Source organism: Toxorhynchites rutilus, chromosome 3, assembly GCF_029784135.1.
Source record: "Toxorhynchites rutilus septentrionalis strain SRP chromosome 3, ASM2978413v1, whole genome shotgun sequence".
NCBI classification, from domain to species: domain Eukaryota; kingdom Metazoa; phylum Arthropoda; class Insecta; order Diptera; family Culicidae; genus Toxorhynchites; species Toxorhynchites rutilus.
The window spans coordinates 98,139,762-98,158,950 of record NC_073746.1 but is presented as its reverse complement, the minus strand read 5'-3'; the positions used below and the strand labels follow the sequence as shown (position 1 = coordinate 98,158,950).

The window sequence follows — 19,189 nt, the reverse complement described above, 5'->3', positions numbered from 1 at the left end:
CGTAACTTGGAGGGCGAAGTGAGAAAATAAAGTGTACATGTTGCAGCAGCAGCAGCAATCGACTCTCGAAACGCAATCGCGTTGATGAGTGAAGTGGCAAATGTTTTGGTGCTAATTTTTCGATTGGAGTTTGGTGCATCAGTGTCCCAGTTCCAAAGTGTGCACCAAACAACAGGGACTTGTTATAATGGCATGCAACATGCACCAACGCTATTGCAATAGCAAAATTAAAAATAGATGTTCAGTTGAAGATTACATGTGTTTTGTTTCGATTAGGTATTTTCTTTTCTAAATCCTTCCAATGTGCCTTCGAAGTATGTAGCAAGTTTAAGGAGTGCTTCCATTTGTATTCCATTTTTCGTGTTTCGAAATGTTCATAGAACTAGAATCTATGTGGCCAGGAATATGCATTTAGTATTTCTTTTTTTTTTTTTTAATATTTTCAGATAAATTGTTGATAAGGATGCGGTTTTCTGAGTATATACAAAAAGCAATTCCATGAAAAAAAATCCATTGAAAATCAAACCGCCCCGGGTTTGCTCAAATCTTATTATTTCCCCTCATCGAAAAATGTTAGACTCGTATTTTTATATTTGATCCTTACGGGAATGCTGCTGGCACATACATCAGCATAGTATAATTGGTTGATTATTTCTTTGGGATTGATGTTTTGTAATTGCAATTTTGTTAATAGATACCGGAAAACTACTTGGAGATTAAATAATTTCAATGTTTCAGTGTCACTTTGGACAGCGAGCAATCAACAGTACATTTTAATGTTGAAGCTAAGAGTTAATAATTGAGGAATTTGATTGCTTCGCTGCTTTAAGAATGGTTTGCGCCGCTCAGTGGAAGCATATAGTTTGCTTACTTTAAATCTGCACTGAAATATGAATAAGAAGCAACGTAATGAACTATGTAGTTAAACGTATATCTAGTTATTTCCCCAACATTACCCACCGTCTTTTTTCTGCTTTTTGGAAAATTTCTCGAATTTGGTAAGCGCAAACCCCGAGGAAGGAGTGGTCAAATTTGAGCCGTCTTGATTTTGTTGTATTCGTCTCTGCTCGTAAATCAATGTTGTGGTGAGAAAGAATTTTGATTTTTTTAAACTTTGAGGGAAAGTTGAAAAAATAGAACTCATATGTTCTACAATGACGTTGTTGTTAAATTTCGCGTTTGCTGAGTTAAGTGCGATTCACATACAACATCCACGTCACGTCCACGTTTCGTCACGTCACGTTACGTCAGTTATTGTACCATGCATTTCTTATGGAAACATTCACATACACAGGCAACGTAACGACCCGTCAGCACACGTTCAACGAAAACGACCGGCAGGATTTGTAGAAAAGAATAATTGACGGAGACGGACGGCTCGTTTGGTTTTTGTCTGGGCTTTATGTCTCGGCTTTTGTTTTGATTTGGTTATACAGTAATTTATATCTAATTCGACATTAAGCTAATTGAACAGATTTGTGATGCAATACGTTTAATTGGAAATGTTTACCTTTTATTGGACATTTTTGTAAACATTGATTTCGGAGCCCAAATTATGGCCCCACATTGAAAGTCGCCACCAGTCGCGAATGTCCAATTACTGGTCAAAATCGACTCCAATGCGACACTGAATGGTGCCTCAGCATATCGCAAGATAGGTAACTTACTGTATTTTTTATGCCAACATATCTCTTAGCTCCAAATTTCGGAGTGAAAATCATTCGCGACTAGCTGAGAGAAATATTCTATTGATTATTATTGTTGAATAAGGGTCGGACTACGGGGTTTAAGCAGTTAAATAATTGAATTCAATGATTTTCATTGAATTTTTCAAAATTTAGAACTGATTCTAGGCATGCTGATTTGAAAGAGGGCATTGAAATTTAAAATTGTTGTAGGTGGCGACACCATGAATAACATCATTTGACGTGACGGTCTGGTGGAAGCATTGACTGCATGTGTGAATTGGTGGAGACGTTGACGGAACGTAGACGTTCTTCTCCGTAACGTTCTATGTGAATCGCACATTAAGCTCCGTGTTCTGTTGATGTGAACCGAAAATGGCAAAATAATCTCAAGTAAAATAACGCGCTTTGAAAATATAAATGATGAATTAAAATTTATTTTTCTGTATCAAACGTGTATTCCATGTAACGGAAAAAACATGTTATTCGCAAGTGAATTAAAATGGAACATGTTTTGGCGTTCCATTTTCATTTATATAAACAGAAGATATACAATAGAAGTGCGTTATTTCACCTGAAAATCCATTTCCACTTTCGAACAAAGATCAACTCGATTAGCGCAAATATCGATTGGATGGACAACGCTTATCGCGATGTTTCTCGAATTTTTCGACTTTTCTTCAGAGTTTTCCGAGAATTTTCCGATTTTTCTCTCTATAACATAGATCTACGGGCAGAGACAAAACCATCAAAATAAAGACGACTCAAGTCGGACCATTCTTTCCATGGGTTTCGCGCTTAGCAACACATTTGACGTTCCATTTTTATCTATATAGATAGATAGAAGTTGCCTATAAATAGACATTTGAGGTGCGATCCAACATTTTTGTTTACAGAGAGTTAATCGAAATGCCTTCTATCTGCTGGTAAATAATCTAAAATCTTCCAATCGGTCTAAATGCTACAAATTCTCAGAAATGAGTATATTCGATATAAGTAAAACGATTTTCAGAACACCCGTACATTCGACATAAGTGAAACGATGCACCCTGAGCACGAATTCTAAAACGAGTCAAAAATTTTCCGATGAGATAACAATGTACAAAGTTTGAGTCAAAACGTTAACAGAAAGATGTAGAGTAGGGTGCCAATGAAAATGGTCATCTCGAATTTCCAAAAGTTACGCGATTTGCTGTTCTTGTGCGTTTTTTGTGCGATTTTTTTTGCATATTTGACGAAGTTATCGTCCATTTAGTTTTGTACAAAAATTTTCGTCCATTTAGTTTTTCTCGATGGTTTATATGCATTTCAGTGCGTAAAAAGCATATTTGCGTCTCAATTATTCACTTCTGAAATCATTCCTCTCTTCTCATCAAATGCTCTAAGTTTTTACATGACATGATTTCTAACAGCAACACGTTTCGACATGCAACTAATAGCTCAAAACAGCCACGCGCAACCGAAAAGGCAAAGTGTCCCATCGCAAAGCAGGGAAACAAAAGGAAATTGAATGGTGAATGGCGTGGATTTGAGTTATTTTCTTGGGGGAAACTTTTTTTATGCGGTCCCTATCTACCGTACAAAAAAAGTTTTTTTCAAAATGTGTACCGAACACGATTTTTTTAAGCTGCTGGTGAAGTTTTGCACGATTTTTTTATGCGATTTTTTTTGTGCGGTCCCTATCCCCCGCACAAAAAAAGGTTTGCCTGTAATTTGTAAAAGGACGAAACTATAAGCAACAGAACATATCCCAATGAATATACAATTACAATTTTCTGAAGTATCGTTCTGAAGTTAAGACCAAATGTTCAATTGGATCAACATCGAATGATGCAATTCCCTCAGGAATGAGACATGATACAGTGATACAAACTCGTAATCGTTCCCACCGTGCAAATCTTTTTTCCCTTCTTTTGAAAGTCGAAAACAAGGTTTCGGAACATTCTATTTAGATGAAGTCATAGTGTCATGTGAGAGTTAAAAGGTTTGCTATCTGTTTTCAGAGTAATGGTTTTTATTTTTCTAAGAATTGAGAAGTATGTGCGAATGTATGAAAATTGACTCAAACTCATAATCGTACTCTGGTTGAAATTTCAACTCGATTCATAAAGCGTTAATCAATTTCAGGATTCCATCATTAGTATGGTATCTCTTGTTCATTGCAACTATCTCTAGCTGTCTTTAGCCGTTATCTACGATTTTTTTGGTGTATTCTGAAGGAATACTCATCCATTTTTTGATCAAGTGGTTTTTAAAATCGTTATTTTTGAAAATTTGATGGTTTCTAAATATCCTACACAGATAACTTTCATATTATTTAACTGGGATTGATGGTGGGACATTGGGGAGAAGTATCAATAACTTTTGAGCAATTATAATGTAACCATGTGCGAACTATATGTGACTTATACTTAGGGTCATTGTCTTGGTAAAACTTGAATCCTCGATTCAATCTCATTTTGTTCACACTTTGCTACAAGTTTTTCTTTAGGATGTTCAAGTAAACATTCTGATCCAATACACCATCGATGAAAATCAAATTGAACAAAAAAAAAGTTTGTAATGTGCCGATGAAGAACATCTTGAATGTCCGAGCACAGACGGAAAACCCGAAACGGTAAAATAAATCAGTAACTCCAATTTCCATTTTTCCAAACAGCATGAAACACACCAATGTCATAGTAAGATGTAGGTGAGTCGAAATTTAATATTTTTGACTCCGATGATTGTCGTTTCGTATCGAGGAAGCCGAACAATGAATTGAGCATAAAAATCTGAAAGCAACGTATATGAGTTTGAGTCAATTTTCATACATTCGCACATACTTCGTAATTCTTACAGAAATAAAAACTATTATTCTGAAAACAGATAGTAAACCTTTTAACTATCATATGGCACTATGACTTCATCTAAATAGAATGTTCTGAAACCTTGTTTTCGACTTTCAAAAGAAGGGAAAAGAGATTTGCACGGTGGAGTACGATTACGAGTTTGTATCACTGTAGTTGTTTCAAAATTTAAAAAAATTCACAGTTCAACAAAATCAATCTAATGAATCTACAACGAATTAGTACAATTTGTACAGCAATAGCATATGTATAAATAGATTCATAGAGGTCAGGGGCATTTTCATAATAAGCTTTTTTTCAGTTGATATCAACAAACGATAAGACAAGTTTGTAGAGGCAGGAGTGTATTTAAAAATATTCTATTTTCTTTTTTCCCTTTGCTTTTTGTTTTCTTTTTACTTTGATTTTGAAAATAACAAAACAACATACACTTAAGACCAAAATCCGTACAAATCTGTAGAGGTTGGCTGTCCTGGTCATTATTACTTCATTTCAGCTTTTAAAAAGCACCTTTACGGCCGATTCGTGTCAAAACGGTAAAATAAATTGTGTGTATAGCTGCAAGATAGTAAACAAAGACACGTGGAGCCTTGCTCGACCTCCAGCAGCGTAAAGGCCGAGCGGTTTCACTTAGAAATGATAATGAAGGGTCGGAGTGTGAAAGCTGGAAACATCGCGAAGTTAAGTCCGGGATAGATGACGATCAGCTGAACAGCACATGTTCGAATAATTTCCATCGCTACTAGTACCCATAATGATGCCAGTTTCTTATCGCTATTTCTGACGTATGAATCGCTTGTTCAAATTTACTATTTAGATGGACTCCGTCTGGTGCACGGATGCATCTTCATTGCATAATGATAGAAGGCGAAATGGAATGCATCGCTGTTTATTTTCATTCACGCTATCGACGTCGAATGGCAGACGTTAGCTATAACACTTCACAGGCTGTTTCCATTTGTTATGATATGATCACGGTGATAGTCAACCATAGGCAAAACAAGCGCACACCGGATTCTACCAGCGTACTAATGTAAAGCACGTGGATCGTAATCACTCCGTACGGCATTATCAGTGATCAGGAGATGCGTTTGATACGACCGATCGATAGCCAACAATGTTATTCAGCGATCGAGAAAGGACACCAACCCCACTCCGAACATCATGACACATCCCCAGTTTGAACTTGCTTTCTCCTGGTCGATGAGATGAGATGTTGTTTTGCGAGAGAGAGGATGGGAGTGCAACGAAGAAAAAAAGGTTATCTACAGGCAGTCAAACCAGTCGGTTAGCTCATTCTGTGTTCTGTGTTCTCCAGCACAGTCAGAACGAACCCCACGGTGCGTGTGGTTCACAGTAAGTCGACACTCAAAGGCGCAAGACTTTTATGTACTGCTTGTCCACTAGGTGCAGAGTTGTGTCAGCGATAAGTCCAAGAGTGCACGTGGTCCCTAGTGCTGGCAAGAGGGTACACTTCGTAGTACAAATCGTGTGTGTGACACTTCGGATCAACGATAGCGGTTTTGTGTACAGTGTGTAGTCAAGATGCCGATTCGAGAGGACCTGGTATCGGACGGGATCGAGCAGGAATTGAGCCGTGAGCTAGAGGTAATGGAATATTCCCAATATCAACCCAAGTGCATTACCGATTCCTTCTTCGAAGGATGCCGAATGAGGACGTTCAAGTGAATAGTGATATTAGCATAAACTTATACTTTTTGTTTTATGTGAATTGTGTGTCCAATCCCAGTGGAAGTAATTGGGGTTTTCTGGAACGGGAAATCGTTGATTACGTTTTTCTCCGGATGGCCAATAGGCATTTGCTAATGAGTCATGTAGGTGGTCTGTCTAACTTCGCCTTCTGATGTGACCGATGGGAAATAAACATAATTGAATCATATCCATTCGATTGCCTCACGCACTCCATTAAAACCTCTCCGGCACGACTCACGAAGAAGTACCACTACTCGTTATTCGGTCAGTAGTTGAAAATAATTCTAAACAACAGAGTCAGGAAAAATACCTGGCGTTCATTATCATAAACAAAAGCGAAACGAGCCCAAAGCTAACGGCAAGGGGCTGCAGTAAAGAATTCATCACTTGTGGAAGAAAAGGTGGTTAACATAACACGGAAAAAGTACGACGATATGAATCCCCTCCAGTCTGTGCCACAATGATGTAGAATCACGTACCAAAGTATAAGTGCATGCCACTATAGTTGCTAACATTGTATATAGACCAACAGTTGGGAAGCGATCACGTGCAGCCATCAGTGAAACGAAAAATAGTCCAACACGTATACTACTTCAAACTTTTGCCATGTAGAAAGCGAAATGAATTGAGATCACACGCTATGCTCGGAGGAGTTTATATTTTATCTATGAGAAGATCGCATCCCTTTGACCGTTCTAAAATAATCTTTCACATCCTCACACATAGTGTTATCTTGTCCCACACTTTTGTGAACTTCAGTTCGGAGCATGTATGCCATCGCAAACCACCACATCGCCATAGAAAAACGTAATTCACCCTTCATGTTGTCCTCCCACTATGAGAATATTCATCAAAGGGAAACTCACACAAACAAGCGTAATCATATGATTTCAAGTAAACAACACAGTTTCATATACTCGCACAGACCCTATTATCGGTCGTTGAGGTAGGCAAGTGATGTGGGAAGAAAACGACGCAGAATGAATATTAACATTATGTGTCAGCAAACGGTTCACCGGAGAAATATGATCTTGTTTTCCTTGCACGTTACAGCAAGTAACGATTCAACGTTCTCAACTCCATCAAGCAACGGTAGCTGCTGGCTAGCTAATACCTATAGTGTTAGGTAGTCGTCGTTTCCACTTTTGGAAACTTGTTGAAAGTGACCAACACCATGTGTGTATGCACGCTAGAAGACTTTTCAATCGGGGTTAACGGAACTTCCGCTTCATCGCTCAGATGGTTTGATTTGGTTTTCCTCGTTCGATATGGAATGCAGGAACAATACAAAAGATAAATTAATACAAACGCCAGGTATCAGGTATGATTACAAAAGCTGGATTTTTTGAGGTACTAAAACGTCATGAGTGCGATTTTTGAGAGATCTGACGCAGACGATTTGTCTTGGGATTTGTTCGGGAAAACGGATTCATAATCTCAAAATTTAATTCAATAACTACAGATTTGTTACCAGTGTATGTAGTGTTGGTCGGGCTAGATGTATCAAATTCCGATAAAAGTTAAAAAATGATTCAATTAGACATAACGGTATGAAGCCCAACTAGAAAATTGAGTGAATTCAAAGTTCAGATTAACACTAAACTTATCACGAGGAGTCAAATGACTCATTTTAAGCTTTAAATCAAAATGTTTTTGCAAATTACATTGTCACAACATGATTTGCCTACACTTCTTTTCTTGAAACATACATCCAATGCTCTCTTGTTATTTTTTTACTGAGATATATATTCAATCTGTATTACCTACCGCAACGGGTCAATTGACCCGTGCAAACATTCATATGATATCAGGGAGATTTGTATGTGTGGTTGTGATACAAAACCATTGCATTACACATTTTTGCTATTGCTTTATATATTTTGTAATTATGAATGAATAGTGAATGATTAGAATTAATTGTATTGCTGACTATCCAAGCGAACTAACAGTAACCATTGCAGTGCTATTTTGTGTGTCGAAAATTGTAATTTCATTATTTTGCTAACAATTGTTGTTTTAAAAATGTCGAAATATACAGAAGAATATGGTATGTCACGTTTCTCAAAAAAACTATATAAATCGAGTCATTGTTCACTAACTATTCATAAAGGGTCTTGACCCGCTGTGGTAGGAATAGGTATACATGAAACATCAGTAGGTTTAGTGTTAATAGAATCGTGGAAATGAATATCCTGTTCTTCAATAGCACTATAGATGGACCAGAATAACTTCATCGTCTAGTATACCTGGTCTTTTTTTTTTCAAGTTAGTACCATAAGTAAATATTTCTATGCCAAATGATGCGCCTTAATTATAAAATATTATGAATGGCAACTTCGGGAATACACATGGACCAGTGCGAGTCGAAAGATGATATGATATGTGTGACACTGTGATCTCTCGGCCACGGAAGCCACTGTGAAATAAACATTAAACCAAACAGAATCGTTAGAAAATCGCCTCTAACGATCAATTGATACTTATAAACCTCCACACGGATGAATTGGCATTACCGTCAGCAAGTGATGTTCTCTTACTTTTCATACTTACATAGAGAGAATACTTTGAACGGTGAGTACTCATACTGCGCAAGGTTTATTGTGAGTGCACGCGTCACTGGGGATCTCAGGATCCTCAGCCGAGGGTGAGAAGTTGTTCGGACTATGTACAACTTAGGAACAACTGTAATCTAATCGTGTTCATCGCTATGATTATGGCTTTTTCTTTTACTTTAACTTTGCAAAAAAGTAGAGTCGTGCCTTTTTAGAAGGCATTTTTGAATTGAAAAGCGAATTCAAATGATTTTATTTTATTTTTGGAATATCAGCTGCAGGTATGATGAGAAAATTCAGGTTGGAATAATTTAAACTAAAAACCAATTGATACTTCTTGACCACCTTATTCTTACACATATGAAGCTTTTCGTGTTATGCATAAATCTGTCGAAGGTTGAAAATAATAGAAATGAATATTCAAATCAGAAACAAAATCTAAAACAAGGACTCTTTTCTTACTGTGAACTCAACTGTCTCTTCCTTAATGGAATCATATAAAATATGAGACTGCTAATATAAATGCAATAGAAGCTTTATTTATATTTTATTTGAATTAGTCATTCTGGTATTTTACTTACAAATCAATTAAAAATTGTTTCCGTTTTGGTCCCGGCAATTTTTTTGAGGAAGAATCCAACAATAGCCTTGAATCCAGTGATTAGGACCCCATTCCAGGGATTTTCCGTACAAATATCGAGGTTCAGTCAGTAAACTATTTGTATCAAAAAGATTTATTATTAAATTTCTTCAATGTTTACTCTCGCCGGCAATAATCTCGTAGTTCGTAGTTTACGGCCCGTCACATTATGACTAAAAAAGGCCCATATGAAAAAAGGTTGAGTACCGCTGTTCTAAATAGTCAATCGATGCGATGAAAGAGAAAAAACAATGTCCTTCCTCTCGTGAGCTATAAACTTCTACGTCTCACGTTACCTATTATATCAATACCTCACAATAGCTGTGCATCATACCCTCACCAAGGGTTTTTTTCCACCCACTTTAAAACTCGTCTAAAATTTTAGTTGTTTCTTATTCCAGTAAAAAAAAACATTTTTTTAATATTTGATCAATCAGTTTGAAAAACAGTATATTGAGCTGCAAAGAAACTACATTCAAGTTTTGAAAAACATATATTTCTAAAGATACGATAGAAGTTCTTCTTAGCTTATCGTGTTCATTCATGTCCGATTGTAATTGACGAGAACAAGAATGCGTTTTCAACCAGCGCATATCCTTTTTTTTTTTTTTTTTTTTTTTTTTTTATAGAGGTGAGGAACGCTCTACCAGCCTTATCTGGGAAGGGTTAACCCAGACGTCGAGTGGGTATCGCACCCACAAAAACCAAGCCCTCTACTCGTTGCCTTATTCCCCCTGGGACCACATCTAGGCGACTACTTCAGGGGGCGGCTGTGCTCATGCACTCTTCGAGTTTTCAACGCTGACTAGCGTTGTCCTTCCCTTTTTCTCAACATTTTTTCTCTCTATTCGCTTTTCATTCCACTGCGCTTATGTCCTCTTCGCAGGCATCCATTTACCCGTCGAGACGTGTACCGATTAGGAATTGCCCTCCAACTTGACGCGCAACCCGTCACAGTCACCCTCGCGGGATTTCTCACCTGTCGAGACGTGCACCGATTAGGAAGCGCCCTCCAACTTGACGCGCGCCCCGTCACAATCACCCTCGCAGGATTTCTCTTCCCAGCGGAGTGCCGATTAGGTAGTGCCCTCCTACATGACGCGCACTCCGTCACAGCTACTCTCGTGGGGTATACACCATTTTGATCACGGCTTCATCCTTCGCGGTGTTTCTCCATCCAGGCCACGATCAGGCGTTGCCAGGCAGGCATTTTTGCTGTTCTCCGCGGCAGTATCCGGTTACCTGTCGAGACGTGCACCGATTAGGAAGCGCCCTCCAACTTGACGCGCGCCCCGTCACAGTCACCCTCGCAGGATTTCTCTCCCAGCGGAGCGCCGATTAGGTAGTGCCCTCCAACATGACGCGCACTCCGTCACAGCTACTCTCGTGGGGTATGCACCATTTTGATCATGGTTTCATCCTTGATGCTCGCTCCTTCGAAACGTTCGCAGTGTTTCTCCATCCAGGCCACGATCAGGCGTTGCCAGGCAGGCATTTTTGCTCTTCTCCGTGGCAGTATCCGGTTACCTGTCGAGACGTGCACCGATTAGGAAGCGCCCTCCAACTTGACGCGCGCCCCGTCACAGTCACCCTCGCAGGATTTCTCTTCCCAGCGGAGCGCCGATTAGGTAGTGCCCTCCAACATGACGCGCACTCCGTCACGGCGGCTCTCGGGAGGACTATCCGGTACTACAGCCGTCTCGATTATTCATCTCTTATGGTCAGGCGTTATCCGCATGCTGGTCGGTCCTCCACTTCCGCTGTAGCTCGGACATGATATGTACGATTGCACTGTTTACTGCGTTCCAGGTGCCCTCGTCACGACACATTTCCTCCACGATGTTCCCAGCATGAAGGGTAGGCAGCCCCTCACGCACTGTGGTGAATCTGGGACATTCGAATACGATGTGTTCCGGTGTTTCCTCCACATTTCCACACTCCGGACAAAGAGGCGATCTTGCGTGTCCGAACCGGTGCAGATATGCCTGAAGTAGCCATGACCAGACAAAAACTGCGTTAGATGGAAATTTACCTCTCCGTGTTTCCTGTTCACCCAGCCCATTAGTGTCGGTATGAGCCTGTGCGTCCACCTGCCGTTTTGCGCGGCACTCCACTCTTGCTGCCACCTAGCCATCGACTCCGCCCTCATTAGCTTCCGGATTCCTCTGGTTCCCCTCCTCCTATAGCACTCGCTGTCCTCCGCCAAGATGATGTCTATGGGGACCAACCTGGCTATGACGTAGACCGCTTCTGTTGACACGGTTCTGTACGCACTCGCGACTCGCATCGCCATGAGCCGGTACGTACTATTCAGCCTCTTCGTGTTCCGCTGAGTTTCTAACGCCGCGATCCAGGCTGGACCACCGTAACGTAGTGTCGATGAGGAGACACTAGCCAAGAGGTGCCTCTTGCTGCTGCTTGGGCCAAAGTTGTTGGGCATGATTCGTGTCAGTGCATTGATTGCCTTCGTTGCTTTTTTACAAGCGTAGTCGACGTGACTGTTGAAGTTCAGTCGATCGTCGATCTGCACCCCCAGGTATTTTAGGTCTCGCTTCGAGGTTATCGAGTGCTCTCCAATTGTGATTTCTGCACGTTGCACCGCCCTGCGGTTGCTGACAATCAGCATTTCCGTCTTGTGGTGGGCTATCTGCAGTTTCACACTTTGCATCCACCTTCCGATCATGTCTATCGACTCGGTCGCGAGCATTTCGACCCGTTCCAAAGATTCCCCTGTCGCGAGAATAACGATGTCATCCGCGAAGCCAATGATCTCCACACCTCTGGGCAGATTCAGTTTTAGTACACCATCGTACATACTGTTCCAGAGCGATGGGCCCAGGATAGAGCCCTGCGGAACTCCCGCCGTAGTTTTAATCTGCGCCTGGCCCGTGTTTGTCTCGTACACCAGCACACGGTTCTCGAAGTAGCTTCTCAGTATTCTACACAGGTAGTCTGGGACTTTCATCGTGTGGAGCGCAGTCGCGATGGCCTCCCACCTGGCACTATTGAACGCGTTCTTAACGTCGATCGTTATCACTGCGCAGTATCGATTTCCTCTGAGCTTCTGTTTGGATGCTCTGTTGGCTCTTTCGACCACTATGCGAATGGCATCTACCGTGGATCTCCCTTTCCGAAATCCGAATTGATTATCGGACAGTCCACGAACTCCCTCGGTGCATTCCGTCAGCCTATTAAGGATGATTCTCTCCAAAAGTTTCCCAAGAGTGTCCAACAGGCATATGGGTCTATACGATGCTGGACCACCCGGCGTCTTTCCTGGCTTGGGCAGTAGTACTAGCTGTTGTAGCTTCCATCGATCCGGAAAGTAGCATTCGTCTAGACACTTCTGCATGGCTGTCCTGAACATATCAGGGAATGCTAGGACTGCCGCTTTCAAAGCTACGTTGGGGATTCCATCTGGGCCAGGCGCTTTCTTCGTTTTTAGGCGTTTGATAGCTGCAACTAGCTCATCGTTCGATGCTATCCTCATCCTCTCCATATGGCGTGGGTGGCCAGGTCGTTGGGTCGTGCTGCGCAAATAACCCTTCCACGATAATTTTTAATTTTTCGGGACACATTCCGGAAGGTGTCGTTGGGCCCCTGAGCTTCGCCATCACCATTCGGTAAGCATTGCCCCATGGATTGACGTCCACGACATAACTCCCTGAAGCAATTAGATTTGGTCCGCTTAATCGCCCGTTTAAGAGTGGATCTAGCCTCTCTGAATTCCACTCTCCGCTCTTCTCTGGTGTCTATGCTTGACCGTTGGAAACGTCTTCTGGCGCTAAGGCAGTTGGCCCGAAGCACGCCAAGTGCCTCGCTCCACCAATAGGCTGGAGGTCGCTTATACCTGGGTTCCCTTTTTCTTGGCATTGTTATATCACATGCTGTTGCTAGCGTTTCCGTCAGTTCATCCGCGTTCATGTTCAAGACGTCGCTTTCCACGCGTAGTGCTTCGATGAAAAGGTCCTTGTCAAAGGTTTTTGTCTTCCACCTGCGCGGGCATGTCCTATTTATCCGTACTGCCACGGAGTTTCGTTGGCCAATGGTATAACGGATGGCTTGATGATCACTGTGGGTGTATCCTTCACATACCCTCCACCTCATTTTCGTCATTAACGAAGGACTGCAGAAAGTCAAGTCGATGATGGACTCTCGACCCTCTCGGCGGAAGGTACTAGTGGTGCCCTCGTTGCACAGGGTAACATCCAACTTGGCTAGAGCTTCTAGTGAACTAGTCCCTCTCGCGTTGGTGCATCTGCTTCCCCACTCTACTGCCCAAGCATTGAAATCCCCTCCTATAACGAACCAGCGCATATCTCTGGTAATGTTAGATAAGGACAGTGTTAAATGTTTACATAGTCATAAAAATGCACCCAGCTAGGTTGTTCAATATGTTTTGTCATTCGATAAGAAAAACAAGATTCTATAGTTTAAGATACTTCTTAATATTGAATATAATCTCCCTGAACATCCATTTGCTTGTTTCATCATATGCTCGCTTTAAAGCTAAAGTATCGGATTCACACCGCTCCCAATCCACCGGTTTCAATTTAGGTTCATGGTCATAGATCGAAATATCTTTCAAAGTGGTAAAACGCCCACAAATCTGATATTTATCGCGAAAACACTATTAATATCAGCTTTCCATGTGACGGGGATCGGAATCACACAAGAAGCATCTGATGCCAACGCAGTCTAACAGCAAATGTAACGCATATGAATAGCCTCACTAAATGTCAGAAAAAAAGAAAACTTTCTGATCCAATGAAAATAGCCAAACAAATCACAACTCTTAGGATCATTTTACAGATATAAAAAAGTAAAATTAAGAATATTCCCTAACCCTTTCAGGACCATAAGATGCTCTAGACTAAATATACCAATACAACATTATATTTTAGCTATTGTGGTGTAAAGTAAGAGAATATCACCAGAAAAACATAGCAGGGTGTATAGGTTTCCTATGATTTCATGGGAAATATTTTTCCCTATGGACCATAAAAGGAAATAAATGAAGAGTTAGGTTTATAATATCGGTATTTTATTTATTGCTTTGTAATACAAAAAACATAGTAAAAATTATCATAAAAGTAAAATAAATAGTTAGGTATGGTATTCTACGAAAAAAATCGTTTACTTGTGAAGCGCAAGTGGATATTGCACATACATAATACATTTATTATGTGGTCTTTGTTAAGTCAGACCGGACCATGTTCGACAGTTCTTTTTTTTTCAGAAACACATTTGCTGTCTTGGCCATACATTTTATTTTGACAATCAGTAAAAAAAAATATCGAAATATCGAAAAATATACTTTTGTATAAGGGAAACATATTTCTCATGGTCGTGAAAGGGTTAAGTGAATCAGTCAACGCATGGAATAACGGTTGTGAGTGAGTCAAATCAGAAAGAGATTCTCGATCAGGTCGGAGGATTTGTAATTTCAAACAGGTAGTACAAAAATAAATCAAGAAATACTGCTTCGAAAAGAATATGTTGGTCCGGGACAGTTACGAACATTGGAAAGAGGGCCAGGGTCAGGTACAGAAAAAGATAAGCACATGGGACTGAGCTGTACAATGTGCATATCTGTTTGTCCTTGAAGATATTTGTCATCCGCGAAGCCAATGATCTCCACCTTGAAGATATTTGTCATCCGCGAAGCCAATGATCTCCACACCTCTGGGCAGATTCAGTTTTAGTACACCATCGTACATACTGTTCCAGAGCGATGGGCCCAGGATAGAGCCCTGCGGAACTCCCGCCGTAGTTTTAATCTGCGCCTGGCCCGTGTTTGTCTCGTACACCAGCACACGGTTCTCGAAGTAGCTTCTCAGTATTCTACACAGGTAGTCTGGGACTTTCATCGTGTGGAGCGCAGTCGCGATGGCCTCCCACCTGGCACTATTGAACGCGTTCTTAACGTCGATCGTTATCACTGCGCAGTATCGATTTCCTCTGAGCTTCTGTTTGGATGCTCTGTTGGCTCTTTCGACCACTATGCGAATGGCATCTACCGTGGATCTCCCTTTCCGAAATCCGAATTGATTATCGGACAGTCCACGAACTCCCTCCGTGCATTCCGTCAGCCTATTAAGGATGATTCTCTCCAAAAGTTTCCCAAGAGTGTCCAACAGGCATATGGGTCTATACGATGCTGGACCACCCGGCGTCTTTCCTGGCTTGGGCAGTAGTACTAGCTGTTGTAGCTTCCATCGATCCGGAAAGTAGCATTCGTCTAGACACTTCTGCATGGCTGTCCTGAACATATCAGGGAATGCTAGGACTGCCGCTTTCAAAGCTACGTTGGGGATTCCATCTGGGCCAGGCGCTTTCTTCGTTTTTAGGCGTTTGATAGCTGCAACTAGCTCATCGTTCGATGCTATCCTCATCCTCTCCATATGGCGTGGGTGGCCAGGTCGTTGGGTCGTGCTGCGCAAATAACCCTTCCACGATAATTTTTAATTTTTCGGGACACATTCCGGAAGGTGTCGTTGGGCCCCTGAGCTTCGCCATCACCATTCGGTAAGCATTGCCCCATGGATTGACGTCCACGACATAACTCCCTGAAGCAATTAGATTTGCTCCGCTTAATCGCCCGTTTAAGAGTGGATCTAGCCTCTCTGAATTCCACTCTCCGCTCTTCTCTGGTGTCTATGCTTGACCGTTGGAAACGTCTTCTGGCGCTAAGGCAGTTGGCCCGAAGCACGCCAAGTGCCTCGCTCCACCAATAGGCTGGAGGTCGCTTATACCTGGGTTCCCTTTTTCTTGGCATTGTTATATCACATGCTGTTGCTAGCGTTTCCGTCAGTTCATCCGCGTTCATGTTCAAGACGTCGCTTTCCACGCGTAGTGCTTCGATGAAAAGGTCCTTGTCAAAGGTTTTTGTCTTCCACCTGCGCGGGCATGTCCTATTTATCCGTACTGCCACGGAGTTTCGTTGGCCAATGGTATAACGGATGGCTTGATGATCACTGTGGGTGTATCCTTCACATACCCTCCACCTCATTTTCGTCATTAACGAAGGACTGCAGAAAGTCAAGTCGATGATGGACTCTCGACCCTCTCGGCGGAAGGTACTAGTGGTGCCCTCGTTGCACAGGGTAACATCCAACTTGGCTAGAGCTTCTAGTAAACTAGTCCCTCTCGCGTTGATGCATCTGCTTCCCCACTCTACTGCCCAAGCATTGAAATCCCCTCCTATAACGAACCAGCGCATATCTCTGGTAATGTTAGATAAGGACAGTGTTAAATGTTTACATAGTCATAAAAATGCACCCAGCTAGGTTGTTCAATATGTTTTGTCATTCGATAAGAAAAACAAGATTCTATAGTTTAAGATACTTCTTAATATTGAATATAATCTCCCTGAACATCCATTTGCTTGTTTCATCATATGCTCGCTTTAAAGCTAAAGTATCGGATTCACACCGCTCCCAATCCACCGGTTTCTATTTAGGTTCATGGTCATAGATCGAAATATCTTTCAAAGTGGTAAAACGCCCACAAATCTGATATTTATCGCGAAAACACTATTAATATCAGCTTTCCATGTGACGGGGATCGGAATCACACAAGAAGCATCTGATGCCAACGCAGTCTAACAGCAAATGTAACGCATATGAATAGCCTCACTAAATGTCAGAAAAAAAGAAAACTTTCTGATCCAATGAAAATAGCCAAACAAATCACAACTCTTAGGATCATTTTACAGATATAAAAAAGTAAAATTAAGAATATTCCCTAACCCTTTCAGGACCATAAGATGCTCTAGACTAAATATACCAATACAACATTATATTTTAGCTATTGTGGTGTAAAGTAAGAGAATATCACCAGAAAAACATAGCAGGGTGTATAGGTTTCCTATGATTTCATGGGAAATATTTTTCCCTATGGACCATAAAAGGAAATAAATGAAGAGTTAGGTTTATAATATCGGTATTTTATTTATTGCTTTGTAATACAAAAAACATAGTAAAAATTATCATAAAAGTAAAATAAATAGTTAGGTATGGTATTCTACGAAAAAAATCGTTTACTTGTGAAGCGCAAGTGGATATTGCACATACATAATACATTTATTATGTGGTCTTTGTTAAGTCAGACCGGACCATGTTCGACAGTTCTTTTTTTTTGGTTCAGAAACACATTTGCTGTCTTGTCCATACATTTTATTTTGACAATCAGTAAAAAAAATATCGAAATATCGAAAAATATACTTTTGTATAAGGGAAACATATTTCTCATGGTCGTGAAAGGGTTAAGTGAATCAGTCAACGCATGGAATAACGGTTGTGAGTGAGTCAAATCAGAAAGAGATTCTCGATCAGGTCGGAGGATTTGTAATTTCAAACAGGTAGTACAAAAATAAATCAAGAAATACTGCTTCGAAAAGAATATGTTGGTCCGGGACAGTTACGAACATTGGAAAGAGGGCCAGGGTCAGGTACAGAAAAAGATAAGCACATGGGACTGAGCTGTACAATGTGCATATCTGTTTGTCCTTGAAGATATTTGTAACAACAATTTTTGGTTATCAGTGTTCGGTTGTGAAACGCTTCTACAAAGCTAGTTCGACTCACAATCTTTAAAATTTTGGCATATAGAGCCTCTTTAAATCTTTATTTTCTTAGACGAATGCATTCCGATACAATTTTTCACCAGCTTGTAAATACGCCCCGCAACAAGCATCCGAGGATACGGCCTTTCGAAACGGTCAGCAAATATGAAAACGTGACAATCCGAAAATAAACCACTATCTATTCCAGTGACAGCAGCAGCAGCATACACTGACTGCAGCTTTTTTCAAATCTAATGCTCCACGAGGACTCCAACGTGTCGTGTGTATTCGGTTAAAGTTACTCATGCCACGAGTAACTCCGTGTGGTGCACAATCCTGTCTCCACTCAGAAAACCAACCTTGAAACAGGTTTAGTTTCAGCTATCTTTTGATTACCTGCCGTGTTATCATGCTACTGGCAGGAAAAATGAAAAATGAATGTAGTGGTCGCTTAAATTGCACGAAGCACTACTTACTTTCAAAACATCAGTGAACCCTTCGGTGTACAACCTTGCGAAACGATGCTTGTCACATTTACAGCAAGTCCGCTACAGCAATGAAAAATCGGCATATTGACGCAGGGTGTCAAAGTGGGGATAATATGGGTGACGTAGTATGACGTAACACAAAATCGTAATTTCGAACACAATTATGTCATCTCCGAATAGCAGAAGAAGACTGGAACCTGTATTTTTCGATAGTTTTTAGAAGAAAGGTGACTTGTCACTTGTTTAAACGTACAAAAAAAAAAAAAAAATAGGTCACCCAATCCGGAATGAAAATGTCGCCCTTGGTTTAGCATTTCGTGACATTTTCTCCCACAGAAAGTTGGAGCTTTTGTTTGGACCTTCATGGATGGTTTCGTGTTGATGTGCTAACCAGAATTCCAGGTGACCTACTTTTTTGTCACAACTATGTTGACGACGTCAAATAGAAGCAAATAAAAGGTAGGGGCAGAGTGCGATTGCTAAACATGAAAGTGAAGACGTCGTTTCAGCTGGAAGGGATTACTCTTTCTCTCTCTCCGTTCCCTTGCGCTGGCATGGCTCCCCACAGGAAATTTCTATGTGTGCTACGAAAAACATATGATCTATGTTTGTGTGTATGTGTGGAACGATACATACTTGTGTGTTGTTTCCTCTGAGAAAAAGGGAAAATTTGCACTATACGTATGTAGCCCTCCG

The 19,189-nt window shown here is 41.0% G+C and overlaps 1 protein-coding gene across 3 annotated transcripts in view; it reads left to right on the top strand.

Annotated features, from left to right (window-relative positions):
* Window positions 1–19,189, top strand: part of LOC129775449 (protein Atossa) — a 105,114-nt gene that overhangs the window by 61,654 nt on the left and 24,271 nt on the right. The window contains exon 1 of one of the 3 annotated variants that reach the window (XM_055780211.1): window positions 5,842–6,142. The exons of the other annotated variants lie outside the window; for them this stretch is intronic. Within the exon in view, the coding sequence (XP_055636186.1) occupies window positions 6,080–6,142 (63 nt within the window). The 5' untranslated portion in view covers window positions 5,842–6,079. Of the gene's footprint in view, window positions 1–5,841; window positions 6,143–19,189 lie in introns of those variants that run through there. 3 annotated transcript variants of the gene reach the window in all.